This window comes from Galeopterus variegatus, unplaced genomic scaffold, assembly GCF_000696425.1.
Source record: "Galeopterus variegatus unplaced genomic scaffold, G_variegatus-3.0.2 Scaffold55, whole genome shotgun sequence".
In the NCBI taxonomy this organism is placed as follows: domain Eukaryota; kingdom Metazoa; phylum Chordata; class Mammalia; order Dermoptera; family Cynocephalidae; genus Galeopterus; species Galeopterus variegatus.
The window spans coordinates 149,564-160,913 of NW_007726166.1; the positions used below are offsets into that span (position 1 = coordinate 149,564).

The 11,350-nt window shown below is 51.6% G+C and overlaps 2 protein-coding genes across 3 annotated transcripts in view; both read right to left on the reverse strand.

Moving 5' to 3' along the window:
• CHADL (chondroadherin-like) overlaps nt 1–3,985 on the reverse strand; it is a 7,371-nt gene extending 3,386 nt beyond the window's left edge. Inside the window, exons 1-3 of the mRNA XM_008574447.1 lie at nt 3,913–3,985; nt 2,033–2,210; nt 7–443 (exon numbers count right to left, since the gene is read on the reverse strand). Of these exons, the coding sequence (XP_008572669.1) occupies nt 7–443; nt 2,033–2,210; nt 3,913–3,920 (623 nt within the window). The 5' untranslated portion in view covers nt 3,921–3,985. The remainder of the gene's footprint in view (nt 1–6; nt 444–2,032; nt 2,211–3,912) is intronic.
• Nucleotides 3,986–9,315: 5,330 nt separating this feature from the next.
• The window catches only part of RANGAP1 (Ran GTPase activating protein 1), a 34,314-nt gene continuing 32,279 nt past the window's right edge, over nt 9,316–11,350 (reverse strand). For both annotated transcript variants that reach the window (XM_008574084.1, XM_008574077.1), the window contains one exon: nt 9,316–10,356. In XM_008574084.1, the coding sequence (XP_008572306.1) occupies nt 10,287–10,356 (70 nt within the window). In that variant the 3' untranslated portion in view covers nt 9,316–10,286. The remainder of the gene's footprint in view (nt 10,357–11,350) is intronic.

An 11,350-nucleotide genomic window follows, 5' to 3' on the forward strand; every position in this document is an offset into this window, starting at 1 on the left:
CGGCGCAGGGCGGGCAGGCCCGCCAGGGCCTCGGGGGCCAGCACGCTGAGCGGGTTGTGTGCCAGCTGCAGCCAGCGGGCGCGCAGCAGCCCCTGGAAGGCCATGGCGGGCAGGTAGACCAGGGCGTTGTGGGCCAGGTTCAGCGTGGCCAGAGCGCCCAGGGCCCCGAACGTCCCCGGCCGCAGCTCCTCCAGCCTGTTCCCCTCCAGCTCCAGCCGCCGCAGCGAGCCCAGCCCGTCGAGCGCCTCCTGGGGCAGCGCGCTCAGGCGGTTGAAGGCCAGGTTGAGGAGCAGCAGGCGGCCCAGGCCGCGGAAGGCGCCCTCGGCCACCAGCTCCACCTGGCAGTGCCGCAGGTCCAGATGTGTGAGATGAGGCAGGTCCTGGAAGGCAGCTGCAGGGATCACTTGCAGCATGTTGCCCTGGAGGTCCAGCCGCTGGGTCAGCTAGGGGCAGGTAGGGGAAGGGAGGCTGAGGGCACAGGGCCGTGGCCTCTGCACGTGCTGCTCCCTCACCTAAGACGTTCTTCTGTCCCCTCACCTGTCCATTTCTCTTCATCCTGCTCCCTGACACCTCCTCCAGGAAGCCTTCCTCCCAGCCACCTAGGCAACCCCACTGTGGCATCTTTCACACTGTACTATCACTGCCTGTTTACCCCACTAGCTCATGACTTCACAGGGCAGAGCCCATGTGGTATCCTACCACATCCCCACATTTCTGCCGCAGGGTCTGTAAAGAATTCAATGCAGCCATATGCTGCATCCACGATGGACCCCATATACGAGGGTATTTCAAAAAGTTCATGGAAAAATAGACAGGGCTGGACTGTTGGCTCAGTTGGTTAGATCCCAGGGTCGATAACACCGAGGTCAAGGGTTCGGATCCCGTTACTAGCCAACCACCAAAAAGAAAAAAAAGATAATACGAATGTTTCCATGAACTTTTATTTTTCTTTTTTCGGTGGCTGGCCAGTGGGGATCTGAACACTTGACCTTCGTGGTACAATCTATGATCATTTTCAAGTACCCTCCTCCGATGGTGGTCCTGTAAGAGTATAATGGAGCTGAAAAACTCCTATCACCTAGTGAAGTCGTAGCCATCGTAATGTCGTAGTGCAATTACTTTATTTTTTTATAAATTTAGTGTAGCCTAAGCATACAGTGTTTATAAAGTCTATTGTGTGTGCAGTAATGTCCCAAGCCCTCGTTCACTCACCGCTCACTCACTGACTCACCCAGAGCAACTTCCAGTCCTGCCAGCTCCATTCATGTTAAGTGCCCTATACAGATGTGCCATTTTTTAATCTTTTTTTTTTTTTTTAAGATGACCAGTAAGGGGATCTTAACCCTTGACTTGGTGTTGTCAGCACCACGCTCAGCCAGTGAGCAAACCGGCCATCCCTATATGGGATCCGAACCCGGGGCCTTGTTGTCGTCAGCACCGCACTCTCCCGAGTGAGCCATGGGCCGGCCCTCCATTTTTTATCTTTTATATTGTATTTTACCGTACCATTTCTATTTATCAGCGCCACTCTCTAACCAACTGAGCTAAACGGCCAGCCCATCATTTCTATGTTTAGATACACAGATGCTTACCATTGTGTTACAATTGCTATAGTATTCAGTACAGCAACATGCTGTACAGGTTGGTGGCCTAGGAGCATAGGCTATACCACAGTGTGTAGTCAGCTAGACCAGCTAGGCTTGTGTAAGTAAACTCCATGTTCCCACAATGATAAAATTGCCTACAATGTATTTCTCAGAACATACCCCATCGTTAGCTGACACATGACTGTATTTATAGATCACCTACTTATCCCAGTCACACAGTAAGGATTTTAAGTAGATTATCTTCCTGTTATTGGTTATTATTATTCCCATTTTACAGATGTGAAGACTGAGGCTCAGAGAGAAGTAACCTCCTAGGGTCTCCTAGCCCGGCAGGGGCAGATCTATTGATGTCCAGCCAGGCTCCACCCACTGCTGCCCCCGCCCTGCCCCACTGCCACCTGTGCCCATTCTCCGGCCCTGCTGACCTCAGGGATGGCATTCGGCACCTCGGTGAGATTCTGGTGCCGGCAGGCAACGTGCCGCCTGGAGTTGTCACAGATGCAGGTCTGTGGGCAGCGTTGGGCAGCCACATACCAAGCTGGGCCCAGTGGCAGCAGCAGAAGCAGCAGCAGCCCCAAAGAGGCAGGGGTGGAACTCTGGGGCCTGGTAGAGGGAGGGATAGTTGGCTGTCCACAGGCGCAGGGGCCTTACACTGTCCCTCACCGGGCCCCAGCCAGTGTAGCTCCTGCCCCCAGAGCTCCTCGGAGCCTTCCTCCTTTGGGCCCAGGAAAGTGCTATTGCCCTCGCCCCAAACGCCCACCCCTGTGCAGTGAGGGAACTACTGTTAGTCCTGCTTTACACTGTAGGAAACCAAGGCGCAGAAAGGTGACCCGATGATTCTCTTTGATTGTCTGTCTAGTGGCTCAGTGAGGACTTGCTGAATTTGACAATGACTCTGGAGTTCAGAGCATGTACCAGGCTGTGGTGAGGCTCTGGTCCAGGGAGAGGAGGAGGAGCAGCCTGTTCTCTGACAGATACAGTGCCATCTCTCTGGTGACAGGGAGCACAGTGGCACCCACCTTGAGAGGACAGCCTGGCAGTGGGAGGGAAAGACCCAGGCCTGGACCGAATTATGAGCAAGACTGGCAGATTCAGGTGTTGGGGGTCTGAGGTCCCTGAGTGAGCCTTAATGGCTGGTCAGAGCCACACTGGCATGGTGAGCAGGTGGCTCGGGCTGCTTCTTTCTTCTGTATTTATTTCCCTTATGTCCGCCCTTCACCTTAGTACAACCCAGCTGGCCTGGACTGGGATGGAGGGATGTGAGGGTATGGGTTTTGGGCTGTGCTTTGGGCAAGGTGTATCACTCACTTGTCCACCTGTCCATCACCCATCCATCCGCCTATCCACCCATCCACTCATTCATCCATCTGTCCATCCACACACCCGCCCATACATCCTTCCTTCCATCCACCCATCCATTCACCCATTCATCCATCCTTCCATTCAGCCATTCATCCATGCTTCCACCTATCCATCCCTCAGTCAGACCCTTTCACCTCACAATAACAGCCACTGCCCACCTCTTCTTAGGGACAGCTGCTGCCACTGTGGCTCTCCTGGCCTCCCCTATGCTCCATTCACCAGCCAGCACCGGAAAGAACTTTCCAAATCACAGATGGGACCGTGACACCCCCGACTGTAAATTCGCCAGCACCTCCCCTCTGCCTTTGGTGGAAAGTCCTGACTCCTGATTTCTCAGCCAGAATCTGCTCAGATTCTTCAGTGTCACCCTCGGCTCCCCTGCTGTGAGCACACCTGGAACAGCTTTGATTCACCAGACAGGCCCAGAGCTCCCTCCTTGCTGCCTACGTCACCTAACTCACCCCGTTCTCAGCTGGTGTCACACGCAGCCTCTGAGCAGCCTTTCTTGACCCCTGGGCCGGCCCCCTTCCTGCTCACTGGGTTGTCACTGTCTGTTTTCGGGTCTCCTTTGGATCCCAGCATCCAGCCCCTGCTTTGGAGCTCTTGGTGAAGGTTGTGGCTCAGGGTAGGCCAGGGAGGGGACCCATGAGGACAGATCTCTGAAGCATCCAGGGCTCAGAGGGCTGCTGCTGAGCTCTCAGACAAGCCCTTAGAGGACTAATCAATGGGAGCGGCCATGTTCCCATACACCCTATGGAGACCCTTGGAGAATCTGAGGCCCAGAAGTCCCCAGAGCCCCCGTCTGCCAGTCTCTGTGAGGCCCAGGAGGTTCCCAGAGCCCTCATCTGCCAGTCTCTGAGAGGCCCAGAGAGTAGCAGGGCCTTGTCTGGGGCCACTCAGCTGCTCTAAGCCCCCCTCGCATCTTCAAGGCCCAAAGACTCACCCCTCCATGCCGCCTCAAACCGCCAGTCCAGCCTGGAGGCACAGTACAAGGGAAAGGCCGGCGACGTGACAGTCCCTGCCTGGACGCTGGTGGGAGCCCCCCTCCTTGGCCCGCAGGCCTGGCAGCCAGGACAGGGCTGAAAGGGAGGCATTGTCCGCAGCCCGGCAGAGCTGGGCTTCCCCAGGCTGAGGTGAAGGAGGGGTGGGGAGTAGGAGCAGTGGCTGGAGTTACAGGGAACGTGGCCCAGGCCAGAGTCCTTGGTGGCCGGCAGGGAGGGGCCACGAGGAGCCCACCTGCGGGTCAGCAGCCCTGGGCTCCCTCCCGGCTCCGTGGGACTGTGGGCAGGGATGCCCCTCACTGAGCCTCAGTTTCCTCGTCTCTGAAAAACACATATTAGAAACGAGCTCATAGTAGAGTGTTTAAGGTAGGCAGCTGGCACACAGTAGGTGCTCAAGCACACTTAGCCCTTTCCTTTTTGCTTGTGCTTTATACATTCACAAACATTGTTTAATGCTGTATATATAGTATTCTGCAAATTTTTCTCACTCAACATCAGATTAGGAGTTACCCAAGTTGATTCCTTTCCATTTTGACCATTGTATAGTATTCCATTATATAAATGTACCACATTTACTTAGCCATAAATCTTGGACATTTCAGTTGCATCCAGTTTTTTACTATTACAAACAATATTGCAAGGAATATCCAAATACATGTCTTCTCAGGCATTAAAAAATGAAATAGTACATCCAAATTATAGCAAACATGTGTATCCTACAATCTCTCACATCCGCATTTCTGATGGAATTGCATCTTTTATTATTCATTTTGTTTAGCTTTTTTTTTTTACCCACACTATTTCTGGTTAAAAAAAAAACAAAAACGTCTGCACATGCTTTCTCTCAGTCAGCAAATTCTCTGTCAATGGAACTGCAATGCGTGCTCTTGTGAGTGTGGCTCTTTTCACTCAATAGTATGTGACATTCATCCATGTTTTGATTCAGTTTTAATTTGCTCATTTTCATTTTTATATAGCATGCATGCCAGTGCCCCAGTCTATAAATGTACCACAACAGTGACATGGGGCAGAGGAGGGAGAACGGTCTGTGCCAGAGGCAGGCAATAAGGTAGGGAATTGAAATACAGTGGAACCGACATAGAGTTGGTCTGCTTTTTTCTTTTTTAACCATCTTGAGCTGGCAAGTCTAATGTCAATGCTAAAATGTTCCTTCCTGCTTGGGCAGACGTCGTCCACTCCCACCATCTTGGTTCCTCACTGTGCCACAATTTACCTTAGGTACATTCACAATAGTTCCACTGTTGATGGACATTTGGGTTGTTTCCAGTGTGGGGCTATCATGAAAAGTGCTGCTTACTGTGTTTGTACATGTCTTTCGATGAACATATGTAGCCATTTCTGCTGTGACATACCTAGGAGTGCACTTGCTAGGCTGAGGGTATGCTTATTTTCAGTTCAATGGATACTGCCAAACAGTTTCTTAACATGGGTGTGCCAATGTACACACTCGCCAGCAGCATATGACGGTTCCAGTTGCTCCGCATCTTCACCAACGCTTGGTATTATTTGTCTTTTGTATTTTAGCCATTCCAGCGAGGGCATAATGGTATCACATGGTGCTTTTCATGTGTGGTTCTCTGAAAACTAATGAAATTAAGCACTTTTTAACATGCTTTTTTTGTGGAGTGCCCATATGAGCCTTTTGCTTATTTTTCCTGTGTTTTATTTTGTATTTTTTGGTGGCTGGCTGGTATGGGGGATCCAAACCCTTGACCTTGGTGTTATCAGCACCGTGCTCTCCCAAGTGAGCAAAACAGCTAGTCTATTTTTGCTTATTTTTCTATTGAGTTGTTGAGTTTTTTTATTAATTTGTAGAATCTCTGTATATCCTGGATAGTACACACACACACACACACACACACATATCAGTTATTTTCTCCCTATCTGTGACTTGCCTTTTTATTCCCTTAATGATGTGGGGGTTTTTTTGTTTTTTGGGGTTTTTTTCAAAGATGACTGGTGAGGGGACCTTAACCCTTGGCTTGGTGTTGTCAGCACCACACTCTCCCAAGTGAGCCAACCGGCCATCCCTATATTTTAATTTGCTCATTTTCATTTTTATATAGCATGCATGCCAGTGTCCCAGTCTATAAATGTACCACAACAGTGACATGGGGCAGAGGAGGGAGAACTGTGCCAGAGGCAGGCAATAAGGTAGGGAATTGAAATACAGTGGAACCGACATAGAGTTGGTCTGCTTTTTTCTTTTTTATAATGAAGTATTTTGATAAACGGAAGCTTGTTCTCATTGCTGCATGTTATCCACTGTATGAATATACCACAATAATGGTAAACAGAGGAGGTTAACATAGTCATCTTTTCCTTACTACTCCCAAGGCCTAAAAGTTCTATAATTTTGTTTATTTATTTTTTTTCCTTTTTGTCTTTTTCCGTGTCTGGCAACGGATCGCAACCCTCAGTGTCGCCCCCGTACCGGACCAGGACCGTCAGCGGGAGCGCAACCCTCGGCGTTGCCCCCGCGCCTCGCTCAGCCAGTGAGCGGGAACCGGTCTGTATGTGGGATCCGAACCCTCGGCGGGAGCGCCGCCGCGCTTCCCAAGCGGCGCACTATAGTAGTGCGCCACCGGGCTGGCCCTAATTTTGTCCTTTACATTTATGACTTTTAATTGCGGTAAAATACATTCAACATAAAACTTACTATTTTAACCATTTTAAGTGTGCAATTCAGTGACATTAGGTACATTCACAATGCTGTGCAACCATGACCACTACCCATTTCCAGCAATTTTTCATCATCCCAGAAACTCTGTACTGATTAGTTATTCCGCATTCTACCTTCCCCCAGCCCCTAGTAACCTCGGTTTCATCTGTATGAATTTGCCTATTCTAGATACCTCTTCTACATGTCATTATATAGCATTTGTCCTTTTGTGTCTGGATTATTTCACTTATAATGTTTTCAAGGCTCATCCATGTTGAACCATATCTCATAAAAAGAATTTCATTTCTCTTTATGGCTGAGTAAATATTCCATTGTGTGTGTGGGTACTATGTTGTTTAATCCACTCATCTGTGGGTGTACACTGGGGTTGTTCCCACCTTTTGGCTATTGTTCTGCTGTGAATAATGCTGCTGTGAACATTAGTGCACACAAGTATCTATTTGAGTCTCTGCTTTCAGTTCTTTGGGGTATATGCCTAGAAGTGGAATTGCTAGAACAAGTGGTAATTCTATGATTATTAGTTCTAAGTTTTGGGTTTTTTGTTTGTTTGTTTGTTTGTTTTTGGCAGCTGCTGGTACAGGGATGAAACCCTGGACCTTGGTGTTACCAGCACCACACCCAACCAACCGAGCTAACTGGCCAGCCCAATCGTGATTTTTTAAATCCTCTGTTCTTGTTCATGTGGTTTATTACATTTATTTTCATATGTTGAACCATCCTTGTATCCCATGGATAATTTCTACTTGTTTGTGGCGTATGTATGATCCTTTTAATGTGCTGTTGGATACATGTGCTCTTTTAAGTGATAATAGCATTATCAAATACATATGTAGGCTTAAAACATGTTGTTTAGTTTGCTTTTTATTGGCACTGGCCGGTACGGGGATCAAACCCTGGACCTTGGTGTTATCAGCACCGCACTCTTAACCAGCTGAGCTAAATAGCCAGCCCTAGTTTGTTTTTGAACCACTACAGTAGTAGTTAAATTTCCTTCACTCAACATGACTGATTCATCATGTTATGCATGGAGTTGCAGTCAATGCCTTTTTACTGTTGTACACTTCGTTGTGTGGCTTTACATTTTATTCTCCAGTTTCCTGATGTTGGCCTGATGTGAGTGTTTTCCAGGTTCTTGCTATCACAAACAGTGCTGCTAGGAGCACCCTTGACCTTACTTCCTGGGGGTTTTCTAGTCTAAGTTTAAGAATGGGATTGCTGCTGTAGCCTCCTGAGTCTGTGGGTTGAAGTCCCTTTGGTGGAGCCTTTCATATGTAGGACCCAGAACCATGGTCCTGAGGAACCTGGAGCATGTGTAATCTTAGGGTTGGTTGTAGTTCACAAGGAGTATTTGGAGCCTTAGGGAATTGTGTAAGCATTTGAGTCTGGGGAAAATTCCAAAGGCTATGGCTCCTCAGCAAGCAGCAAAGTTAAAGGCCCAGGCCCTTCCCTCCACCTGGAGTTGGGTAGGAACCATGACCTCTTGATCTAGCCCAAAGGACTGAGGTGGGGCCAGGCCAGTCATAAGCCTCCACTTCTGGGACCAGCAGGATTCTCCTCCTTGTGAGGGTTCAGGGAGCACTGATGGCCTGTGGGTGAGGTTAAATGAGACCTTTGGTTCTCTTCTCAGTCTGGGCTGAAGTTTGTACATGCATTACACAGGCAGGAACAAAGGCCAGCCCCATGCAGCCTGGTGGGAACAGCCAGGCCAGAGAATCTTGGACAGGCCCCTCCTCAGCCCAGTGTCCCCACCCATCAAATACTGCCCTGGAAAAGTCCTATGGGAACCTCGAGACTCAGTTCTTATATCCCTAACTCAAAGGTTTTCCTCACCTCACTGCCCACCATCCCTGCACTGGACCACAATCAGTGGTCCCCAACCATACTGGGAGCTCCCCAAAGGCAGTGCCTGTGGCCCTGGAGCTCAGAAGAGGGTCTGGCAAGGGTGGCAGATTGGAGTTGGACAAACCTGCACCCACCTTCTATCACTTCACATGGAGGGGAAGGGAACCAGGCCTGGTACTTCCTCTGCCACCTGGCCAAGAAAAATGTCACCTACGTGGTCCATACCCAATAAGGGAATGCTGCCCCATAAGAAACCCAAGGGAGGTAGCCTCCACCGTAGGTCTTGTAGCCAGACATCCCATGGTGATTTCCCAGCCAGGCCCAACTTTATGAAGTGAGTTTGCTAGCCAGCCTAGGGGCTCCTGACTGTGCAGCCAGCAGGGCCTGTGATGAGATATGGACAGAGTTTTGCCCAACTATGTCCATAAATGAAGGAGCAACGCAGGACCCAGAGGAGCAGCAGCCCTAAGGTGGGGTCGTGGGGGTGTGGCCAGGCAGGTGAATCAGGCCTTAACTCAGGACCTCCACTGCCCAGAGAAAGGGATGCCTCCCTTACCCCCACCCCCAGGAGTCACTGCCCATCCGCACCACCCACCCAGCTGTCACGCCCACAGCAGAGGAAGCATCTGGGCCCCAAGTGGGAGAGGCTTGTCCAGAGGACAACTTAAGGTTGGCGCCGGGCTCTTCTGCAGGCTTATTGCCCTCATAGACTGTGGCCTGTGTGCCATGCTGAGGAAGGATTCCATGTACCATGGCTCCTAGAATGTCACACTTCAGGCAAAAGATGTTTCTCAGTCTCTGCTGCTGCAACACAACTTTATTTGTGAAGCTCTGGGCACAGCCCAGACACACATACAGCACAAAGGGGAAAGCATGAGACTGTTAAGAGAGGTCACAGGGCACCTACCTGCCCAGTCCAGTCCCCACCCCTCCCCTGCCCTGCCCGAGGAGGTCCTTTAAGAGCAGCCCCAAGATGGACATCTGGCATCGGGGGCCCTCCCCCTCCCTCCCCAGGCAGGAGATTGGGCCTGCCAAGGTGCCCCTCCAGCCTGGCCCCAAGGTCACAGGCAATCTCCTCAGCAGCCAGGGGAGAGCCGGCACAGACACAGGCAACTCCTGCTTCTGGACAATCTGGTACCTTCTCACTGGCTTCTTCTCCTGTCCACATGGCATGGGTCCCAACCAGGGGCTTGCTTGCCCTCTGCTGACAACCCCACAGCCCCACCCACAGACATGGATGACAGTCACTGCAGGACCAGTGCTTGGTGACAGGAAGCAGAAGCAGCTGCCAAGTGAGCAGCCCCAGGCAGGGCAGGAGACAGCCCAACTGCACACAGAGGGAAGGGATGGCACATGGACAGCAGCTCCCCAGACTCTGGTACCACCCAAGGGGGGGGGGCAGGAATGCAAAGGCGGTAGGGACAGCCACCAGGGCCTGGAGCCTGAGACACATATCATCAGAGCCCCCTCAGATGGCGGTGAATTTAATGGCAGAGCAGCTTGCAGCCCTTTACCCTGGGGACCAGCTCCCCACACCAGATCAGGGCCAGTCCAGCAGGGAGACATTAAAAACCCAAATCCCGACAGGAAGCACACCTGCACAAGCACCACAACACACGTACTCGGGGGACTGACGCGACACGAGACAAAGGCCCCTCCCTGCCTCTGGTGAGTCCTGTCCAAGCGGAGGGCACAGCTGCAGCTCAGTTCATCCGAGTGCCTCCCAAGCCACAGGTCCAGGTGAGGGATGGGGAGAGGCTGGCTTTGAGTCTAGACCTTGTACAGCGTTTGCAGCAGATTGTGGCGGGCAAAGGAGCAGGACTCCAGGGCACCGTTGGGCCTGATGGGAAAGAAAAGTCAGCGAGTGGGGTGGATACCTCTGGGTACTGGAGCTCAGGCTTCAGTGGGGCCTGCTTCCCAACTGGTGGGGGCCTTTTTGTGCCAGACCCAGTTTTTCTAATTTTCACAATGACACTGCAAAGGAGACATTGGTCCCCTGCTTTCTGCACATCAGGAGTGGGGGTGGGGTGAGAGAGGCAGGCGATGCACCCACAGCCACACAGCCCTGTGGTGGCCAGAATGCAGGCCTCCCCAGCCAGAGACCTAGGCCTCTGCTTTCTACCAGACTGACCCTCAGGGCACTTCCAGCACGCACAGAGCCAGGGAGCCCTCAGCGGCCACCAGTGGACATGTAACACTAGGCCACCAGAATCTCACCTGGGGCACAAGTAAAGGGCTGGCCACTGTTACCCTCAAGATCATGAATCTTACTGTAGAAAAAGAACCTAACGCAAGACTCCTGGTGGCTGGGAAGCGTGTAGTACAGCCAAGACCAGCACCAAGGGCACCTGTGATCAGCTGCCCACGGACAGGCCAGGATGCAGTCGAGGCTTGGGATCCGAAGGAAAGGAGGGCCATGCGTGTCATTACAGTCACTCAGTCATCTCAGAGGACACAGGGGGTAGACTGAGGCCTGTGCTGGGGGCTGGCCAACCATCTGGGAGACAGCCTGAACTGACCGGCAAGGGCAAGGGCCTCTTCTCAGGTCTCCACATGTAGGCCAAGGGCAATGCAGGGGATGACGGGAATGCAGAGGGAACAATTCCACCAGGGACTGGGGTACTCCAAGCAGTGTGAGCCAAGCACGGGGGCTGAGGCAGTGTCGCCTGCTATGGGAACAGTCTGGGGAGAAAGCACCGTGCTGGGGGTTGAGAGGGGCGAGGCTGTAGCCAGCCACAAGACCCACCATCAGGCTGTGGATGTGACCTGGACTCTGGCAGAGGAGCAGGGCAGTCAGACCTGCTTTTTTTTTTTTTTTTTTTTGGGTCCTTTTT